The 22,523-nt window shown below is 52.3% G+C and overlaps 1 protein-coding gene across 8 annotated transcripts in view; it reads right to left on the minus strand.

The window, feature by feature from the left end:
* Positions 1-22,523, minus strand: part of MYLK (myosin light chain kinase) — a 278,820-nt gene that overhangs the window by 69,553 nt on the left and 186,744 nt on the right. For 5 of the 8 annotated variants that reach the window (XM_063704112.1, XM_063704114.1, XM_055383826.2 and 2 more), the window contains 4 exons: positions 19,685-19,756; positions 18,234-19,255; positions 10,938-11,054; positions 442-528 (listed from right to left, as the gene is read on the minus strand). In XM_063704112.1, the coding sequence (XP_063560182.1) occupies positions 442-528; positions 10,938-11,054; positions 18,234-19,255; positions 19,685-19,756 (1,298 nt within the window). Of the gene's footprint in view, positions 1-441; positions 529-7,096; positions 7,143-10,485; positions 10,579-10,937; positions 11,055-18,233; positions 19,256-19,684; positions 19,757-20,315; positions 20,421-22,523 lie in introns of those variants that run through there. The other 3 variants (XM_063704115.1, XM_055383829.2, XM_063704116.1) reach the window with 3 other exon arrangements.

Consider the following 22,523-nt stretch of genomic DNA (forward strand, 5'->3'; position numbering starts at 1 on the left):
TTGCAGGCTCTGGGGGCCACTACATATTTCAACCAGGAGTGATGAGATCAGAGTTACAATCCAGAAAGAGCCCCGGGGAGGGCAGGGTCAACTGGGGAGAAATTAGGAGGAGCTGTCCTAGAGTCTTGGTGGGAAGTGAAAGGGCATGAAGGAGGTTGGGCAGGGGAGGTAGATAGGAGCTCAGATGAGATGTGAACACCATCCAGGCTGGAGACAGGCTGGGGAGAGCACTGGGATGGGGTGAGAAAAGGCCACTGGCTCTGTTATTGGGAGTTCACTGGGCACTTCAGGGTGTGGACAGACATCAGACTTCCAGGGATTCAGGCAAGAGTGAGTGACCAGAAAGTGGGGGGTCTGAGGCTGCCCTCAGTCCCTGGGGTGACTGCCCCTGCCTCTGCCTCTGCCTCTGCCTCTGCCTGGTGAAGCTGGGCGAGTACTCACTCTCAGTTCCTAGCACAGGAGGAAGAGAGCTCTTGGGCCTCCGGGATTTCATCTCTGGGGCCTTTGTGTTCTCACTGGCTGGAGCATCTGGAATGAAACAGGTAACAATAAATGTTAGCAGCTGCTGAGGAAATGAGCAAAGGGGGTCTCTCAGTCAAAATCCCACCTCAACCAAACTCCTCCCCAACTCTGAGGGCCCTTTGTGCCCGCTGGGCAGAACAGCGCCTGTGTCCAGGCAACCTATTTCACTCTCCATGAGAGCATCAAAGAAGGACTGTCCACTACCCTGGGCCTGATTAATCCAGTGGGGACAGCACCGTCACCTTGGCAAGATGAGCGCACAGGCTGCCCAGGGAGCCTGGGATGCTCCCCTGGAATGCCATTGCTGGCAGAGTCACCCCTTGCTCACCTTCCCTGGCTTTCTCCTCCATCAGGCCTTGTCTCCCTCATGCTAGACATCCTGGGTCTCTTTTCCAACAGGGGCAGGAGGGGACAGGGTCCCCGCCCTTGGGATCTTGGACTAGAGGTGGCACACAGTTTCTGATTTCTCTGACTTTCTTCTGCAGACCAAACTTTGCAGTGACAAACCAAACGGAGGCCTCTGAGCACACAGCCAGCATGCCTCCCACCTCTGAGACGGGGTCTAGGCCCCACTGTGGGGCTTCTGCTAGACCTCCCCCAACAGGCCCAGTGAAGCTGGGCACAGCTGCCTGCTGGGCGGACCTAAAGATGCTGGGCGGTGCCTGCCCTCAGGCTCTGCTCCACACTCCCTCTGCCAGAGGAAACCCTCCCTCATGGAGGGCAAGCAGGGCAACATCACTTGGCTGGGCTGGGCTGGGTGGAAAGGCCCTCACTGGCCCCCAGGACACTATGGGGAAACCATCCAGGAACCGGGATAAGGAGGAGCTGGTTGAGTGGCTATCACTGGGCCCCAGCACTTTCACTGGCCTTCCTTTCCCCACAAGGAGCACTCTTTGGGGAAGGCACTGAGAGAGTCTCCCCCTTGAAGCCCCCTCCCTGGGCATCCTTTTCCTGCTCCTGAGGAGAGGAAGCTAAGTGGGGGTGGGGATGGGTGGGGGGACTTTCCAGCAGAGGCTCCGCCACATTCCTGAGGCTTGGCTGGGGAGGAAGAGCCCTCTCATGGTCCGCCTCCAGGACTGGCAGTCAGGGCTGATCTTGCCTAGACTGGGCTCCTGGGGCTCTGAGGGGTGGGCGCAGGGAGCAGAACTGGGGGGCTGGGAACATACTTCTCCCAGCAAGTGGACTCTGAGCTGCCTCTGGATGCATTTCTCCTTCTGGGAGGCATTTAGGCCCCTCGCCTTCTCCAGAACATGGAACTGCCTGCATGAGTCCCTCTGCTCATCATCACCCCGACAGGCTTTCTTCCCAGCCTAGTGCCTGCCTCCTCTCTGTTATGGGTAATCCAGGGAGGAGGCCCTGTGCGGGTGTTGCAGGCTCATGGCAGCTCAGAAGCAGACAGGCCTCCGGGGGCTGTGGGGGCAATCCCCCACCAAAGACAGCCGAAAGCCCTGCATGCACCATTGTGGGCCTTAAGTAGGACCACTTAGCAGTATGTGACGGGGTGTTGGGGGGAGCAGACAGCCAAAGCAACCCTTTCAAGTAGCACTTGACACCAAAACGCTCCCTTGCCTCCACTCCCCACTGCAAGCTGAACTCCCGCCACCTCCCATACTGGCAAAGGAGCCCCAGATGGCACATCAGGGGTCCCTGCTATCTGGAGTGGACACTCTTAAGCTCCTCAGGAGGCTGCCTGTAACCCAGCATGCCAGTTCCATGAGGACACAGAGAAGCAGAAAGCCATGGGGCAGGGATGATTTCATTTTCTTACACTGGACATTTTCCCCAAGGATCGTGGTCATTCTCAGCTACAGAAAAATCCTCTGGACATAGTTATTTGTCAGCCTCGGTGGATCTCAGCCTCAGCTGTATGTTAGAAGCACGTGTGCCAGGGTATCACACCCCACAGGTCCTGGTTTCATTGGTCTGGGTTGGGGTCTGGGCACGATATGACCCAGAAGCTCCATGGATGACTGATATTTGGCCAACAGAAAACTCCTTGTCTCTCCTCAAGCACAGGGAGTGCGCAGGGAGTGGCTCCAGGACTATTCCAAGAAGCAGAAAAGCCTGGCAGAGCTTCCCCTTGATATCTGGGGATGAGGGTGCCATAAACCAGGGGCATGGAGTCAGTCTAAGCTTCCCTTGTCCGGGCCTCTCCCTTCTTCCCTTCCTTGAAGACCAGCATTTCTAACAGTCACCAATGACAATGTAAAGAAAGGTGTACCCAGTAATTGTTTTGTTTGTTTGGCCCCTTTTTTTTTTTTTGAAATGGAATCTCACTCTGTCACCCAGGCTGGACTGCAGTGACATGATCTCGGCTCACTGCAACCTCTGCCTCCCAGGTTCAAGTGATTCTCATGCCTCAGCCTCCCGAGTAGCCTCCTGAGTACACGCCCGACTAATTTTTCGTATTTTCAGTAGAGATGGGGTTTCGCCATGTTGGCCAGGCTGGTCTTGAATTCCTGGCCTCAGGTGATCTGCCTGCTTCAGCCTCCCAAAGTACTGGGATTACTGGTGTGAACCACGGCACCCGGCCCTTCTTAAGGAAGAGGAGTACAGGGCAGACTATGTATGCAGTTCTGCACTCCTTAGCTTCAGCACTCATTCTCCTGGTGAGTCTTGGAGCATAGAGGAGGGAGAAGAAGAGGGATCAGGTTTGCTTTTTTAACTGATGAGTAAGCTGAGGCACAAGAAAGCAAAGTATGAGAGGCCCAGTTTTCCTGGGCTCCTGAAAGAAGGGCAGCAGGTACTGAGACTCCTTTTGTCCTCATGGGGTTGTGCTGGGCTTTACTTCCAAGCATCACCACAGTAGAGGCCAAGAGAGAACAGCTCTAGCTTTGGCTTTGTCATCAGCAACCTTGGGAACTTGGGCAAATAATTTAAACTGTCCCATCTCTGTTTCCACATCTGTACAAGGGAATCACTTATTTTCTCTACCTCATGGTGTTTTGAAGCCCAAAGGAGAGAACACATGCAACAGTGTTTTGGAAAGCAGGAAATGATCATTTATCAGCCCAGCGTGGTGGCTCACGCCTGTAATCCCAGGACTTTGGGAGGCCAAGGCAGTTGGATCACTTGGACCCAGAAGTTCAAGACCAGCCTGGGCAACATGGTGAAACCCCGTCTCTACAAAATTTACAAAAATTAGCCAGGCACTGTAGCATGTGCTTGTAGTCCCAGCTGCTTTGGAGGCTGAGGTGAGACGATCACCTGAGCCCACAGAGCTTGAGGCTGCAATGATCGTGCCGCTGCAGTGATCATGCCACTGCACTCCAGCATGGATGACAGAGTGAGACCCTGTCTCCAAAAAATGAAAAAAAAAAAAAAAAAGAAAATGAAAATGATCACTTATGAATTAATTCCTCTTGATAGCCACATTCCCTTACCTCCTTCTGAATCAGCTTTAAAATTTTCCACCTTCAGAAAACACTCCCTGCCCTGCCCCATCTGCCTCTGCCTCCGTCCTCGGCCCTAGGGTGCTGGGTTTTCACTGGACGTGTCAGTACACTACCCTGTAATGTGCTTTGAGTCTTATTTTTAGAATTTCCTGTAGCACTTTATCTTTCCATCTGGCCATGAGGAAAGGGGCTGAAGTCCCCCTTTCAAACTAGGCACACCCCAGACTCGGAGCCCCAGGGGGTGGCCGCGCTCCACCTGAAGTGTCAGCACGGTGGGGCTGTGCATGCACCACGGGGCCCTGCCAGGGATGTGGAGCCAGCAGACCTCCATGCGAACTGCAGCAAGGAGTGGGCTCGAAGGGCCATGCGCCTAATCAAAACCAGCTTTGTGCTCACATGGCTGCCCAGGGGATAAAAATAATAGTAATATAAGTTTAAGAGCAGCTTGTATTTTCTATTTTAATCATTTTGTGATGAAATTAAACTCCATTTCTAGATCTAGGCCCCCAAGGCTGAAGTCCTTTGCTTGTGTCCCCAAAGAAGTGTGGGGGAGGAAGATGGAGGTGTGAGGAAGTGGGGGGCCTCTACATTGAGAGGAAAATGTGTCCTTATATAGACAATGCCTCACCCCTTCCACTCCTGGGCTCTGGACTCAAGCTCTCTGGGCAGCGTTTTTTTTTTTTTATCTCCCCCAAGAGGCTGGTTCCCTGAACTCTGACCCCACGCAGGGGGCGTGAGGTCTTGGGAAGCTTCTGGGAGGGGTCCAGCTTCTAGGGGCCCCCAGTGGGGCAGGGCAGAGGGGCTGGGCTCCAGCCTCTCCCTGGGTTGGCTCATCCCTCCTTGCTGGCCTCTCTCTCTGACTGAGTGCAAGCAGTGTGCTAGCGTAGTAAGGAAGAGAGATCAGGATGCTTGCGCTCCTTTCTGGCTCTGCTGCTTAGGAGTTGTGAGTCCCTGGGCAAGTTCCTGAACTTTTCTGAGTCTGAGCTTCCTCACAAGGAAAACCGAAATAACATCACCTCAATAGAAGAGTGAGGGAGGTGTGGCCAAGTCGTAAGGTGATGGCTGACATTTACTGGGTATTGACTCCATGTATGCATGGTGCTAAGTACTTTGTATGCTCAGATCAGGCTGAACTACACCATTCGCCAGTATTGAAGTGTTTTTCACCTACAAAAACAGCAATTTTATTTAGTTCCACATAATTAGTTCCACATAGTTAGTTGTCTGTGATGATTTAAAGAATAAATGTGGGCCACGCGCGGTAGCTCACGCCTGTAATCCCAGCACTTTGGGAGGCTGAGGCGGGTGGATCACCTGAGGTCAGGAGTTTGAGACCAGACTGGACAACATGGTGAAACCCCTTCTCTACTAAAAATACAAAAATTAGCTGGGCATGTTGGCGGGTGCCTGTAACCTCAGCTACTTGGGAGGCTGAGGCAGCAGAATGGCTTGAATCTAGGAGACAGAGGTTGCAGTGAGCCGAGATCATGCCACTGCACTCCAGCCTGGGCAAAAAGAGTGAAACGGTCTCAAAATAAATAAATAAATAAATGTGGGGGTGGGAGCAGACTTAGTAATATGGCAGGGCCGAGGCCAAGAAAGGAGGGGTGGATCAAAATCAGCTCAGCAATAATCAGAAGTGCCCAGGGGCCAAGATAACAGTGGACCACAGTGGTTAGGCACCAAGGCTTGGGTTTAACTTCCCACTCTGCTAGTTAGGGTGACCTTGAGCAGGTGACTCAGTCTCTGTATGCCTGAGATGAGGCTATTGTTACTATCACTCCCCTGAAGCCCTCTTGCAGGTCACCAATGACCTCAATGTTGGCAAACCCAATAGCCAATGCTCAGGCTCATCTTTATTTGGCAGCAGCACCTGACCCTTCCTTCCTTCCTTCCTTCCTTCCTTTCTTCCTTCCTTCCTTCCCTTTCTTCCTTTTCTTCCTTTCTTCTTTTTTTTTGACAGGGTCTCCCTCTGTCCCACAGGCTGGAGTACAGTGGTACAATCTCGGCTCACTGTAGCCTCAACCTCCCATGCTCAAGCTGTCCTCCTGGCTCATCCTCCTGAGTAGCTGGGACTACAGGCATGCCCCACAGCATCCAGGCAACTTTTGTATTTTTTGTAGAGACAGGGTTTCACCTTGTAGCCCAGGCTGGTATTGAACTCCTGGCTCAAGCAATTCACCTGCTTCTCAAAGTGTTGGTATTACAGGTGTGAGCCACCACACCTGGCCTGGCACATTAATCTTGATCATTCCTTCCTTTTTGAAGTTCTTAGCATTTGGTTTCTGGGACACCCCCATCTCCTGGGTTTCTTCCCATCTCACTGGAGTACTTCCTTCTTAGTCTTCTTCGCAGGCCCCTGTCCTGCCCCTGCCTCTCTCTCTCTCCGTCTTCTTATCTCCACCTCTGTACTCTCCAGGGACCTCATTCAACCCCAGGGCAGTGAATGGCCTCTGTGTGTGGATGGCTCCCTGTATCCCGCCTCCAACTCTGACCTCCCCCTCAACTCCAGGTTCACCTAAACACCTGCCTATGTGACAGGACCGCCTGAGAGGTCAAATAGGAATCTTAAACTTCACATGCACTAAACTCTTGATCGTGCCCCCCAGCCCCACCATTGATCTTCACTCCCCCATGAAAACTGAGTCATCTTTAACTTCTCTCTCTCTCCATACCCAGCTCACCAGCAACTCATATCAGCTCTACAGCCAAAGAGGTTATGAATCTGATCACTTCCTGTCCCTATTGTGGCAACCCCCCATTGTGCTCCCTGCTTTCCCTCTGACTCATCCTGGGTCTGGTCATCACATGGACATGAGTGATCCTTCATAAATGTCCAGTGTTGGCCCATAACACTTAGAATAAAATCTCATTTTTTTTGTCCTAGCCAACACTGCCTGGATCTGGTCCACGGTCCTCCTCAACCTCACTTCCTACCATCCTGCCCCTTGCTCATGGCTCCACCACCCTGGCCTCCTGCCTCCTGAAACGCCTTAAGCACAGTGTCCTCAGCTCAGGGCTATGCTCTCGTTGTCACCTTGTCCCTCTTCCTTCCCTGCTTCCTTCAGTCTCTGTTCAAATGTTCCTTCCTCAGAGGGGCCTCAGTGACCACCCCCTCCAAAAATGGTATTCCCTCCCCCATTACCCTGCTTTGCTTTCTTCATAGCTGGTGACATTACCTGAGGATATGACACAGCTGTTCACCTGCATTACTGCCTCTTTCCCACTAGAAAAGTCCCCAAAGCTGGAACTTTTCCTACTTCATTTACTGTTTTAAAACCAGCTCCTACGGCAGTGCCTGGCACAGAGTGGGCACTCAGATGTTAGTTGAATGACTGAGTGATGGCATGAGTACCCACTGGAGTGTCCCTTCCCATCACAATCATGCATGACCCTCTGTGGTCACAAAGCCCTGGTCTCACTGGTACCAAAAGCTGGATGCCCTGGCCAGGGTGGCTGGGGACAGGAGGCCTGAGTTGAGAATGACTGGATGAGCCAGTGAGGGGCTAAGGTGTTTTTTGACTCCTCTCATGGGATTCTGGCCTAGGAAGGACTTAGTTTCCTCACTGCTCATCTGGGTCGGAATGAGAGGAAAGGGGTTACTGAGTCCCACGTGCAGAAGGACCTCCCCACAGGGAGGACTGTTACTCAGGGAGGTCTGGATCACTCTGGGAGCGGGCCCCGCCATGGTAATTCACTGCCTGGGGAGGCTGTGTCAGGCTGTGGAAAGGAACAGGTTTCCGAGCCAGACCACTGAGTCCTGCCAGGATATTTCATGTTGTAATTCACTGTGCAGGGTGGAGCCCCAACACCAGATCTACACCTACTGTCTGTGGGGCCTGGAAGGCAGCTGACCCTTGGTGAGCCTCAGTTTGCTCACTGAGAAAGACACCCTGCCCAACTGTTGCATAGACTGAAAATGCAAAGTGCACAACAGTCTCTGGCCAGGGCAGGCATTGAAGGTCAGCTTGTTCTCCTCCTGGGTGAGTTTTCGGGCAAGTCCACGTTTACTCTAGGTTTTAGCTCCCTTCTATGTGGCACAAGTTAACCCTTGTCTTCTGCTGAGTTCAGAAGGAAGGGTGATATGATCATAATCAAGAAAGTTCACAAGCACCCCTTTTCTTAGGAAAAAGACCCAAACGCATGATTAAAATAGCCAGCTGTGCTGTGTTATAAAGGTTACCTCCCTTATCTTTATGATATGAGGGAATCAGTAGTGTGGGTAATGCAGACCAGCCAATGAGCCCCATTTGCCTCATTTTTATGAGATTTTGAAAGATATGTTGGCCTCAGATGTATGGTCTCGATGGTGTTTGGCACAGGATGAGTGAATGATAGCGACTTTCAGGGGCCAGGCCAGCCCTGCTGAGTGGCTGGGGAAGCCAGTCTGAAGCCAGCACCAGCTGTAGTCCCATCGCCTAGTGGAGAGGGACCTCATTGCCCCATAAGAGGGATGAAGGCCTGGTTCTATGCAGAGGTTGGGTGGGCAGTTGCAGCTGGAGACAGGCTGGAAGAGCCCACACAACGGCTGGGCTTGAAAATTCAGTCATTGTTGCTGCTTACGGCAAGTAGTTCTTCAATGTATTCTGATTCATGACTCCTTTTGAGAATTTGACTAAAAACTATGGACCCCTCTCTTCAGAAAGATGCTCCAACCCACATAATGCAACATTTTGCCTGTAATTTCAGGGGAGGCACAAACCCACTGGGATCCCCAAGTCAAGTATGATGCCTTGGGGAGTAGGGAGAGCTGAGGGGATGAGGGGACAGAATGAGGGCAGGAGACGTAGCCTAGCCAGTGGGGTGGAGCACCAGATGATAGAAAGGCGACAGGGGAGCTGTCAAGGTGACCACAGTCCTTTACTACTTTCCTAGAGAGGCTCTTGATGAAAAAATAAAGCTAAATGTGGGCAAACAGGATGCTAATATATCTGTAAGTATAGCAACAGGGAAAGAAAAGCAGGGGGAAGAGGCCACCCTTATCCTTTCTGTCAACAAAACCAAACCCAATGGACTGAGAGTCAGTCCTGTTATCTCAGCTGGGCTCCCTCCTATCACTTTTCTAGCTCTTCTTCCAAGACCCAGCTCCCAATTTGCAGCTGGAGGCCTAACTTTGCATTTGAAGGAATTAGGGATAAATAATGATGGTCATCAAGATTAGTGGAGAGGACAAGGGAATCTGCCAGCAGACTCTGGGCAAACAAAGCCTTTTAAGTTGCAGAATGAATTCCCCAAACCTTAAAAAAAAAAAAAAAAAAAGAATCCCCAAGTGTATTCAGTAGGGGAAAAGGAAATTTCATCTTGAAAACAAATCTGGAAAAGGTGCTGACATTTTACAGATAAGGAGAATGAATTGCTCTCCTGCCTTCAGCTAGCCATGTAAATAGGACCTAAAGAGGCTCCGAAAGCCGATAACCTCCTTCACTAGCTCAGGAACCAGTGTGAGTCCCAAATGAGCAGAGGGGTGTTAGACGTGGGCTTCAAGGATCATGTTTTCAGAAACGCTATACTCTACAGTGCAGCACCTATACAGAAAGAAGCAGGACTGTGATCTGGGTGGGTGACAGCCTGGGTGAGGAGAGACTCCCACACAGGAGTCATCAGCCACAGCATCCACTGTGCAGAACCTCAGAATGTGTCCCATGCCCCCTCTGAATTGACCATAAACTTGGACACATCAAGTCCGCTTCCTTAGACTCAGAGCCCCTATAGCACATATACGCATGATCTCCAAGGAGAAGTACACAGTATTAGATGAGTTCAGCTTACCTTTTGGCTATTAACAATTAATTCGTGCTGCCATTGTGTTTTTATAAAAAAGACTTTCTTTTCCACCTCTCTCCCATTCATCATGTTCCATAGAGCTCAGCTCTGTGATCAGGAAACCAATTGTAAAGTCCAGAATGAGGACATGGGCTCTACATGGTGTGGAATGGCAGTGAGATGGGCTAGGACTTCAGAACTCAACTGATCACACACAGGAGGGAGAAGAACAACCAAGTTGGGCTTCAAGATGCCTTATTTGGACACTAGTTTTTGATGTGTCTCTGATGGTTATTAACCAGACATTTCAAGGGCAAGAAACTATTTCCCCAAAACCACCTTTTGAGACATTTCCAGGTAAGTGCCAAATACAAAGAAATGATCCTGGGTTGTGAGTCCTGGGATGGGGTTCTGGCCCCAGCTTGGCCCTAAATGGGCCAGAGAGCCCCCCTCCAAAATGCATTTCCTCTCTGGATGCCCTCAGTTTCTTATCTGTAAAATGAGGGTGTTCATCTAAATCATCACGAGGTTCATCCTACTTCTCAGGTTCCAATTCTATACTCCCCAGGAAGGAGAGAAAAAAGAGTCATGAATGCACTTCCTGCATTTCCTTAGGACAAAGCCCAGTTCCTCGCAGCTTGGCACTGCCTCTTCCTAACACAGAAACTCCGCTAAGACCTGGCAGGCCTGCTCTCTCCCCGATGTGTCCTCCCACCTCCCTCTGCAGTATTATTATTACTACTACCATTTTGTTTTAGCATAGGCTGCCCTGTCCTCTCTATCCAGAGACTCAGCCCCGACTCACCTCCTCTAGGAAGTCTCCCCCATGGACCTCGCTCTGCTCCCTCCTCCTCACGGCTGACCCTGCTGGGTCGTCCTGCCAGCTCGGACACTTGTTTGTTGTGGCTTTTGTAAAATACTCTGTAGTCATTTTCCTGTGGGTGTGTCTTTTCTACTGCCCAGTGCCCCAGCTTCCCAGCTCAGAAGGTTCTGGGTGTGGGGATCAGGACTGAGAGGGGGACAGGACAGCCAGGGGAGGGGTGAAGCCATGTAGGTGATGAAGTAGAGCTGCCACTTTCCTTCCTGTCTCTTTTTCTTTTGGCAAAAGATGTTCATTCATCCAAAATGAATGCCTTTGGGTAGGGAGGGCAGTGTTGGGGGCAGTTCTGTCTGACAGGCAAGGTATGGTAAGGAAGGGAGGGGCTGAGAAATGGGACCCCTGTGTATGGGTGGTGGCGATGGGTGGGCACAACCTACCATCCACGGTGACTTGGCAGGAGCACTCCGCCTGGCCAGCGTCATTCTTGGCTACACACTTGTATAAGCCTCTGTCCTCAGGCAGTGCCTTCTCGATGGAGACGGAGCAGAGTGAGCCTGGGGAGGAAGAATTGTTGAGTGAATCAGGTGTGGTCGTAGTACCTGCCCTGGCATCTGGAGCACAGCAGGTGAGTGTTACTCACACGGGCAGCCTCTGGGAGCCCAGAAGCCAGAGGCCTTGTGGGAACCAATCCCCCACTCCTCACCAAAGCTAGGAAACTTTCTGCTTATAACCCATGTCCAAAATAACTGATCCCTAAATACGTTCCTTCCTGATACCTCGTCCCCCACTCCAAAGAGTCCTCTTGTGGGGACATAATAGAAAGCTGCAAAAGAAGGGAGAGAAATAGCCTCTGCCTTTGGAGACCATCCAATACAATAGAAGGAGATGCACACAGGCCCTGCCCCCTGGACGTCACCAAGAGAGAAAAGGAGTCCGACACAGGGTTACAGACCTGTGTTAGGAACAGTGACAGGTGAGGAGGTCCCACTTTGTTTACAGCAGTGATGCTGTGACTGCATTCTGGAAAAGGGAGCTTTGAAGCTTTGAGCAAAGGAGTGGGTGGAGGAGGCTAGGAGCCCTTGTCCAGGAGGGGCACCAGCCTGTGGGAAGATCTGTTGGGAGGTGGTGACTACAGCCAGGGCCCCAGGAGCTGACTTTTTAGGAAAGGTGTCTGAGCTGGAGAACCACGGCCAATGAGGGGCACTGGGCCTGCAGAGGGGCCCTCTGGGGCTGCCTCCCTTCAGAGTTGGGTCTTCTGGTTGCCCCAGAGAGAAGTGGAGATGGCCTTCCTTCTCCATGGACTCTCCCCTGGGCCTGCCTTCACTCCCAGCACCATCTTCTGGCCTGGTTTGGGGAAGGAGGTGTCAGCTAGGCACACACAGGAATCTAGGGTCTCGTCCTGGCCCCTGCCAGCTCTCTCATCCCAGAACTGGTTACTTCTCCTCTGGGCCACCCCTTGGGGAGGTTCCCTCAGGGCGTGGAAAGAGGCCTGCTGGGCCAGGCAGAAGGGCAGCAGTTCCTTATTCTTGCTTTCAGATGCACAAACAAGTAAATAGCAGGGCATCCTACTCAAAGCTGCCCCTGTTGTCAGGGCAGCAACCGTCACACAGGAGGACAGAGCCAGGGCCACATGCACTTTGCTGCCTGGAGCTCCCATCTCATGTCCCACAGGCCACTGGCATTGGGAGGGAAGAGCTGGCTGCATTCTGAGTGGACACCAACTACTGTTCCTGCCCCCCATTACACAAATGCACAGCCTTGACCAGCAAATACAAGGAGATTAGAAAGAGTAAGGATGATATCAGTTCTGCCCAGAAAACCTCACTAAGGCTGGAAGAGGAAGGAAGGGTGTAATATTCCCCTTTACTCCTTGCCACCTGGGTACTCTTTTAAACAGAGAAACCTTCATCCTATAAACCACCTGGGGCAAGAGGGCTGATCTGCACCCCACTCCCAACTTCCTATACCCTTATACAGACCCCAAACCTCGGGAAGGCTTCACTCTGTTCTCCTTCCTTTGTAGTTAGGAGTCAGAATTTGTAGAAACTGTAACGGAGATGATTTAGGCTGGAATTTTAGGAAGTCTGTCATAAGAGTAAGAATTGTGAGGCACAGGAGTGGGGAATGAGGATAACCATGTCCTGGAGAGAGAACTTTCCATTCATCTGGGTGGGCGGGAGGATGCCAAGATGACCTCTAGCCCCAACTAGAGGGGCTCAGAGGCTTAGCAGAGACCAATCCCATCTGGAAATTTTCCCTCAAGTCAGGGTGGGGCTAAGGCTTTAGGAACGGATATCCCACCCCCAACGCACATCCTGTTCAAATCCTTGATTTTCTTTCAGTTTCAGTCCCTCAGCTGCCTTGAGTCTTAAATCAAAATGATACAAGCTGCAAAGACAGTACACAGAGAGTAAAGGGGCATGTGGACCCGGCCCCTGCCTCCTCTCCCAGGGCAAGGCATGGGGCAGGCAGCTTTTCCAACCTGCCCAGAGCCTGGACCCCTGGCCATGTGCATGGGCTTGGGGAGGCCCCCCTAGCAGGCTTGCAGGCTTGGCTACCCCAGATGAAGAATCTGGTATTTCCTGTGGGACAGTTCATTCTTGACCTCCAGAAGAAAAGCTGTTTCCCAGAGGTTTTTTTTTTGAGAAGCCTCAGCCTGGTGGGGAATTTTGAGAGGGAGATGGGGGGATGGGAGAGGTCAGCATCACTGCAGAGCTCCGCCTGGGAGAGCCCCTCAGGGCTGTGGTGGAGTAAGCGCTCCCGGGTCTGAAGCTCCCCCAGCTCTCTCCTTTTCTGAGTTGGGGGCAGAGGGGAGGAAGGGGATGTGGATGGAGGGAGGGAGCTTCCTGGAGGCTCTGCTGTAGGGCTGCCTCAGTCAGCCTACCCAGCCCACCTGGCAAGCCCAGACAGTAAGACTCATCTCCAGGTCACCCCTGCAGGCATGGTGTCCTCCTTGTTCCCCCTAATCCCCCAGGCCTAGGCGGACCTCTTCTGTGCTCCCAACTCTGAGCTCACCCATGTCAAAGCACGGCTCACAAGGCCATTGCTGACCTGCATGCCTGTCTCCCACACCAGCTCTCAGAGGGCAGTGACCCTGTCTAACACCACTGTTGTTCCTAAGCCTGGAATGCAGTCACAGTAAAACATATTTGTCATTCTGAGAAGGATGAAGGCATATTTCTGTAGCAGGTGATCTGGTAGGATCTATGTAAGAAAAGGTCACAAACAGTTAAATATAACTCACTATTGAAAAAGATAATATATAGTTTCTGAAAAAAGAAAATTCAGAGTTCTTCGAGTGGATTATGCACATAACAAAGGGCGTTAGAATAATGCCTTGCTCATAGTAGATGCTGCATAAATCCATTTTTCGTAGGATGAACTTACATGGGTTTTTAAAAAGCCTTTGCAAAATTCTACCCTGAAGGCAATTAAAAATGAATTACCTATTCACAACAGCAACAAAAATGAATCCTCATTGTTAGACTCGGAAAAGTGTTTTGCCAGGAGGAGGAGCCCGGCCTGGAGACAGGAAACAAAGCATAAAGATAAAGCTCTTCTCAGGCCACCACAGAGGTCCCCTCAGCTCACGGGACCATCGGCCTCCCACCCCTCAGCAGAGGCAGGTCCCGGAAGGGCTAGGAAAAGACTTGGGGGCAGAGGGCAGGCCCAGTTGGTGGTAACTCTGAATCCCATCAGCCCTGCAGCTCTAGGGGTACAGGAAGAGGAAGGACACTTCCACGTGTCTGTGTCCTGCCAAAAATCAACTAGTGGTGAACTCCAGCCCATGGCTGTCAAACCTCTTCTGCTTTCCTCAGCACGAAAGGGGGTGAACTAAATGGGGTGATGTAATCCTGTTTGGGGGGGGGTTCTGTGGGCTATGAGCCCTATCTAAGCTACAGACATCAGAGAAGTCCCCTGAAACCTATAAACAGCACGTCCACTAGCAGTTGGTGCACGCAGATACACAAGTTGATGGGGAGAGGACAGTGCAAGAGTCTCTCGTGGCCAAAGATGGGTGACAACAGGAAGGCATCCTGGAGGAAGTGAATCTTGTTTGTAGCAGAGCTGACAGGGTGGGGATCAGTGCAGTGGAGCAAAAAGGGCTCCAAGTCAGGAAGCCGGGGGCAGGGCCAGTGCTGAGCTGAGTGCGAAGGATGCAGGAGGGGAGGCCAGCGGAGCCATTCCCTCACCTTCCCCTAGAAGCCTCCTCCATCCACCCGCTTCCTTATTCCCACTGACACGACCACTGAGACCCCAGCCATTCAGGCACCCACACTTAGAGGTCTTCCATTCCTTCATCTTCTCTACCTACCCCCACCCCCATCCTGCCCTTCCAAGCCAGGCAACAGGTGCCATTACTTCTATCCTTGCTTCTCGAACTGGTCATTCCCTGACTGCGGTTGTGGCTACTACACTAGTCTAGGCCTCACCATCTTCCTCCCGACCTCTTCAGTAGGCTCTGTATTTGTCTTTTGGGCACAGAGTCCACCAAAACCCCTAAACTGAGCTTCATGTACAGTGCTCCTCATCCCAAAATCTTGCATGATTCCCTACTGCCTTTAGACTGGAATTCCTTGGCAGAATATAGGATGAAACTGGGGCCATGTCATCCTCTCCAGCCCAGAACAAGCTGTTAGCAGGATGCCTCTGCTGCTGCGGGGCCCCCGCCTGGAAGCCCGTCCCCTCTGGCCTGTCTTCGGGGCTTAGATCAAAGTCCAGCACTCAGCTCCCTCTCTTCCCACTTCCAGCAGCTCCTCCCGACACACTCATAGCACTTGTCAGCACTTGGCTGTAACAATTTTATCACTGTGAGTGTGTCTTCTCTTTCCAGATCTATTGAGAAAAGACTCCCTCCACCTCTCAGAATGCCCTACTGCCTGAGGAGGGACCTGCTTAAATGGTGACTGATAGACGAAGCCTTAAGATAAGTTTTTTCCTTAACAAAACACTGGGCTCTTGAAGTCTTGGCGAGTGAAGGGACAGAAGGTGGGGCCGATTTTTTGAGACAACGCACTCTCCTGTATTGAAGCAAGACAGGCCCATTGCAAGGTCTGCTTCCACCACTGCAGGAAAAATACCAGAAACCTGGCAAGGCTGGGGGCACCATCAGTGTTTCAACCTTTGGACAACTCTTAACAAAATCGAGGCGTAAATAGTCATTAGTGTTTTCTGTTGATAGACAAATTCTCAGCTGCCACCAGTATCCTGATAAAATAATAGGAATTAACTAAGAGGTCATATAGCACGGTGGTCTAGGCATGGGAACTCAGCCACCTGAGTTCAAATCCCAGCTCTGTTACCCCCAGCACCTTGCATTTGGCAAGGTACTTAACTTCTCTGTTAGGTGGACAGTACAGTCATTGTTGGGAGGATTAAATGGGTGAAAAGTGTAAGAGGCCTAAGATAGTGTCTAACACATAGTGTTCAACATATGTCAGCTATTCTTTAAACACAATTTAAAAATATTTAGAAGATGTCTTACAGTTTGATTTGGAGCTGTCTCTGGAATCCCTTCCCACCTCTCCTGGTCTCTCTCTCCCCTCCGTGTGCAGCCTTCCTTGGATCATTTCTTCTGCTGCTGCTCTGGATCTGAACTGTTCCCTCTGGGACGGTTTCCATGGGAAGGGAGGCTGGAGTGGCTAGGATCTCTAGGCTCTTTACCACTAAGGGACCAGCAGGGAAAACATACTGCAGGCACTCAGGGCACGAGAAGATAGTGGCTAATGGCTCAGAAGAGTTTCTGAGACCAGGCCTGGGGTCTGCCTTACATCGCTTAGTTGAGTGAATTGTTTGTAAGTGGCTGTTGATGGCTCTGGGTTTAAACCCCATGCAAGCCCGAGAACAGCTGCCCCCAACTGACTTAACCTCAGTTTCCCTGAGGCTGGAGCAGCCACAGACCTCCCAACGCCAAACCTGCTGATACCCTGAAGCCCATGGGCAGCGCCAAGCCTGATGAGAACCTGAAATCTGCTAGCAAAGAAGAACTCAAGAAAGATATTAAGAATGATGCGAACTGCAAGAGAGGCCATGCAGGGACCACAGATAATGAAAAGAGATCAGAGAGCCAGGGGACAGCCCCAACCTTGTCCTGAGGATGGTGGATGCCACCCTGCATCCTGCCTGGAGAGATCACCGTAGGGTGACCTGGGAAATGCTCCCAGTCAGGGTTTCCAATCAGTTTTACCAAGGACTTTCCAAGTGGGAGAGCCCCACAGGGGTGGCAGGACAGGTTGTGGCGTCTGCTCCTCTGAAGTCTCACCCCAGCCCAATAATCCCCCATGCCTCAGGGGAGGGGGGCTGAGCCAGCAGAGGTGGGGGATGGAGGAGACGACTTCTGGAGGACCCTGCCAATCTGAGGACATCCACATGGAAAAGTTACTGCGTCAACACATTAGCAGAAAATAACACATTTTTCTCTCTGCCAGCCAGTGTCCCCTTCACTCTTTCAGCGCTGCGATTCAATATACTCAGCTGCTCCAGGTGTGCTGTCCCAGATGTAGAGGGAAGACAGACCCTTACTGGAGGCTGAGAGGGATTCTGTGATCTTCAAATGCTCCACTCTGCTTGTGAGGGGAAGGCAGGCACGATAGAAAGTGAGGGAGGGAGTGGGGAGGGTGCTGCCAGGGGCCAGGGAGGGGAGCAGCCTACAGGAAGAGCACTCTGACACCTCAGCTGACTCAGATTTGACAGGACCTGTCCACTCCGGCTTCTTCTGTGGCTGCCCTCTGCCCCTCAAGGGTGAAATGTCACTTCCTGGGAGCTTCTTTGTACCCTGCCCTGTCTGGAGCCACCAGCATCAGCTCAGGCAGGACTCTGTTCTGTGCTGGCAACCTATCCCTCCGCTGGCTGCCAGAATGGGGTGTGGAGGTCAGCCGGCCTCAGAGCTCCCACCCAGACTTGGGATTTACAAAAGCACTTCAAACCAAATTGAGGGTCCAGAGAAAATACTCCTGTGTCACCCCCATCTCTTCTCCAAGTATAAACTGGCTCCTCTGAAAACTCCAGACCCCAAAAGTCCACACAGATGGAAGGATTTGGGGCCCCCCTCCTCTCCCCACCATCCAAGAATGTGAAATACCAGCAAACAAAAGTCTCATCCAAATTAGGAAGCGAGTAGCTCTGTCTGCCCGTGAGTGTGTGCTGTAGGGGCTGTTTTGGGATTTTGGGTTTCCCGACAGATCCCTTCAAACCCACAGTGCTATCAAGACTGAAGTTATTGTTGACCCCAACTCAGAGCTCTGTGCCATCTGGTCACTGCACACCGTTCCCCAAACCTAAGATGCTTCTCTAAACAGCTCTTTACTCAGAGCTTCTCCCTGGCTCCAGCCTCTGTGTCCCCCACCTCCATGCCTGTGGACAGAGCCCTCTCCATGTCGGAGCTGGGAATTAACTCAGGCTCAGGTCTCCTCTGGGGAGCCACAGGTGGCGGTGCCATGAGAGGGCTCTGCCAGATGGGTGCCGAGATGTGGGCATGTGCCACAAGGACCAGGATCCCAGCCCTTAGCCCCAGCCTTGGTGCATGTACCCAAGGCCCCTGAGCCGGGACCTATCCTTGAGTGAGCAGGAAACAGGGACGCGGCCCTCCTACCCAGCAGGCCCTCCTACCTGCTAACCCAGGTTAGCAGCCTACCTATGGGCTGCTAACAGGGGTCAGCGAGACCAACGCTCCATGAGCTAGGAGTGGCCCTGGTACAGAGGCCCCTTCTTCCCCAACCCCCACGCTCATTTACCTTCCTGGGAGAGGATGATGAACTTGGTGGTCTTGAGGGTCTTTCCATTCAGCGTCCAGGTGATGGTGGCTGGGGGGTCAGAAGACACCTGGCACTGGAGCAGCAGCTTCTTGCCCTCTGCCACACGAACATCTTGCAGCTTCTCCTTGAAGGCTGGGGCTGTCCGCTGGCTCTCTGATCTCTTTTCATTATCTGTGGTCCCTGCATGGCCTCTCTTGCAGTTCACATCATTCTTAACATCTTTCTTGAGTTCTTCTTTGCTAGCGGATTTCAGGTTCTCATCAGGCTTGGCATTGCCCATGGGCTTCAGGGTCTCGGCAGGCTTGGCGTTGCCCATTGGCTTCAGGGTCTCAGCAGGCTTGGCGTTGCCCATTGGCTTCAGGGTCTCAGCAGGCTTGGCGTTGCCCACGGGTTTCAAGGGCCCTGAAGGCTGTGCATTGCTCAGGGGCTTGGAACTTTCCACTGCCTTGGCATTCAGGGTCTCGGCACTGCTGCTACCATTCTCTGCTGGTAATTTCTTCTTGCCACCCAGCACTGAGCGAAAATCCGGGGTGGCAGGTTTTGGCGGTGGCACCTTCTCCGGCACGGGGGTCTTGGAAGTCCCCTTCTTGGCCAGGACAGAGCGAAAATCGACCTGCTGGGGGCTGTGCACCTTCCTCTCTTCCTCAGACACAGTCTTTGGCTTCACTTGCCGCTGCAGGTTGGCACGGAAATCCATCTGCTCGGCTGGGATCTCCTTCAGGTCGTCTTCCGATAGGGTCTTTGTACTCACCTTCTTCCCCAGGAGGTCTCGGAAGTCCAGCTGCTCCACCTCCTGCTGGCGGATCGCCTCCTCAGTGTGCTGCCTCGTCTCCACGCGCCTCTTCAGCACCCCTCGCACGTCCTCGCCGTCTTCCTCCTCTGGCCAACCCTGCCCTCTTGCTGGCCAGCCAGGCCTCAGGGACCCATAGCGGTCACTACCACCACCATCAGCACCAACTCCTCCACCACAGAGGTCCTCGCAGCTGGCAGGCTCCCTCCCCCTGCAACCAGTGAAGGGAAAAAGGAAAGTAGCAGGAGGAAAAGGGGCTGGGTAAGAAAGAAACGTCAGGGGAGAGTAAATCCCTGAGGGTGGGAGGGTAGAGGGGAGCGGGAGGGGATGGGGGAGGCCGGCCAGGCTGTGTTTATAGATGGGAACATTGGTGAGAGGCGTTCGCTTGCTTAGTTGGTTTATTACATCGGTAATGACTTCAGTAGCCTTATAAGGGTGTGTGCAAAAAAAAAAAAAAAAATCACCCCCTCCTTCCCCTGCTCTCCCTCCCTCATTCCCCTTCCAGGCTCTCCCTTCTGGCTTTGGCAGCCTCAGCTGCAGGACACAAACAATCTAGGGCTGCTGGGCTGGAGCTGCTGGGGCCAGGAGGAAGGTGGGGATGGGGGCATGGCCTGGAGGGGCAGCTCCTGGGGGCACTCACCGTGGAAGGGCTCTGGCAGAGCTGTTCTGTAGCATCAGTGACACCTGGCAACTGCATTCGCCAACCCGGTTCCTGAGGAATTCCAAAGATCAATAAAGATCAAGAGGCCCTCTGGGCAAAGGGCCTGTTCAGTGTGGACTTGATCACAGGCTGCTGGCCAGCGGGGAAGATGGAAGTTGCCGGCTTGACTGTGACATTCACCCCAGCCTTAGATTTAGGGCAGGACCCTCTCACTCTGTGGTCACCCTTTATTTTCTCAGCTCTTATTTAAAAAGAAGAAGAAAAAAAGAATGTCTGGACAACAGCTAAGGCAGGCATCCAGAAGTAGGAATACTTTTCTGTAAGTATATAATATAATCATTCAATCAATCACTCACTCACTCAACCAATAAAAGGGGAAGGAGAAAGGCTAACCCTGCCGGGGACTGTGATGTAGCAGCTTGGTCTAGACAGATAGGCCCTGGTCGTGGGCCTGCCCAGTGACCTTGACTCTGACTCCATGATCCCTTAACACAGAAGTAGTTCCTTTCCTTCTCTTGCTCGGGAATGGAAGCACCCTTAACCCCCACTCATTGATAATGCTCTCAGATCAGAACTTTTTGTGTTAAAAACCCAACAAGTGTTTTCCTACATGAGTGGTCCTTTTTCTTCTTCCTTCAGGTGGGGAGGGCTCTGGATTCTTCGTGTCCATAAACCTGGTCAGTCTCCCGCTGGTGCACAGAGGCTCAGGCCCTCTGCTCAGGGGAGGGGCTGTACCCTGCCTGGCTACAGTGCAGTGGATTTGCAGCAGATTGTCCCTCCAACCCCACAAGGCTGCCACCTGCTGGCATTTCTGAGCTCTGACCAGCCAAGAAGGTTCTGCTCAGGCTAGGGGAAGGGGTGGGGGCAGGTCTGCGAGCCAGAGGTGACTAGTGGTGGTTATAACAACTGTATTTCATACAGCACCCTCCAGCTTTCATGACACCCACACGCAGTTCTTTCTTGATATCCACAGCATGCCAGAGAGGTATAGAGTACTGCCATGCCCAATTTAAAGATAAGAAAAGTGGGCTCTGGGGTGGGACCCTCAGGGTCTCTGACAACAGTGCTCCCACTCATGCCCCTGGATGTGGCCGTCTCACTAGCACTCAGACCCTATAGCAGATGTGCCAAGCTCTGTGACAGATTCTTTACATGAGCCATCTCATTTAATCTTAGAACAGCTCTGTGAGATTAGAGTCAGCACTGTTTTTATAAGGTAAGAAATATGAGGCTTATAAAGGTAAAGTAGTCCAGGCGCAGTGGTTCATGCCTGTAATCCCAGCACTTTGGGAGGCTGAAGTGGGAGGATTGCTTGAGCTCGCAAGTTTGACACCAGCTTGGGCAACATAGCAAGACCTTACCTCTATTAAAAAAATAATAATACTAAAGGTCAAGGTTAAGTAATTTGCCTAAACACACAGAGCTTGCTAGTGGAGGGAGGGGTTGGGACCTGTGACCCTATGACTTTTGCACTCTACCCTACTGTGCTTATCAGTACAAATCTGGTCTGGGACATGTGTGTGTTCATGCACATATGTAGATATCAACCATACACATGATGTACACATATACTGATCTAGCTGGCAGGCACCTGCACCTGGAGGTCTGTGTTTGGGAATATGTGCACATATAAGTTACATCCACCTGGACAGGCATCTGAGCATGCGTTCTTGCGCATTCTGCTGGCGTGTGTGGGTCTCCACCTCACTCTGCCTGGCCTCCCTCCCAGTGGACAGACACTGGTAGCCCACGGCCTGGCCCAGGATTCTCAGGGGCTCTGGGGCGCTGCTCACCCTTGGGTGCTGGCACCCATTTGAAGCAAGGAGAAGCCAATCATTGCTATCCTCCAGCCCTCCTCCCGCCTGCTGGGCTCCTCTCCTTTGTCCTTCTCTCCAGTGCCCTCGTGCTGTCCCAGGCTGTGCTGGTGCAGGTGCTTTCCTGACTGCCTTAGCTCTTTCACTCCTCTCTCCTCCCTGGCCATGCATCCCATAGCCTGTCCCCTCCCAGCCACCCTCCTCAATGCTCAGACTCTCAGAGGGCACAGATTCAAGGTGCAGGGAGTCTCAAGTCTGGAGAATTTTGAGTTCAGGTTGTTCTTTTGCTCAACAAACAGCAATTAGAAACCTCATGGGTGCCAGGCCCTGGGAAAACGAAGAGGTCCTCAGCGTGCCCCGAGTTCTCAACACTTAAAAAGGCTTATGGGCTTTGGGTGAGCTTGTAGAATAACCATGTGAGGTCACCCTGCTTCTGCCAGGCTGCTGGCCAGTGTCAGGCCACTCTTTTCCTACCTTTAAGCACAGCCTTGTGGTGCCTGGGGTGACATGGAGCAGGAAGATGAGATGCCCAAGGGCTGTGTTTGCCTGGCAGCCCTTTCAGCATCTCCTCAGCAGAGTTTCCTCCTGTCACCAGTAGAACACAGCCCAGATGCAAACATCAGGAGCAGACACTGCCCAGATGGCTGCTTTACCCCAGCTGGACTCCTCAGAGGCTTTGGTGGTGGCCAGCCCTGTGCCCCAAGCTGGAGTAAGCCGATTCTCCCCATGGGGGAAGCAGGTAAGGGCTTCTGTCACTTTCCATGACCTGTGCTCAAGGTGGGGAGCACAGACTCAGACAAGCCTCTCAAGGGCTCCTGTCCAATCCAGCCCCAGGCCTTACCCTGTGGCACCCAGCAGTCTAAGGGGTCAGAGGAAGGTGGAGGACTTGGGATACCAAGGCTGACCCATTAAGTGGATCACCTGGTGGCAGGGCAATAGCAGTAATTATTCCTACAGCCATACCCTTAAATCTCTGCTGGGCCTTTAAAGCAAACCATGGGTTC

The sequence above is a fragment of the Gorilla gorilla genome, chromosome 2 (genome assembly GCF_029281585.2).
Source record: "Gorilla gorilla gorilla isolate KB3781 chromosome 2, NHGRI_mGorGor1-v2.1_pri, whole genome shotgun sequence".
In the NCBI taxonomy this organism is placed as follows: Eukaryota; Metazoa; Chordata; class Mammalia; order Primates; family Hominidae; genus Gorilla; species Gorilla gorilla.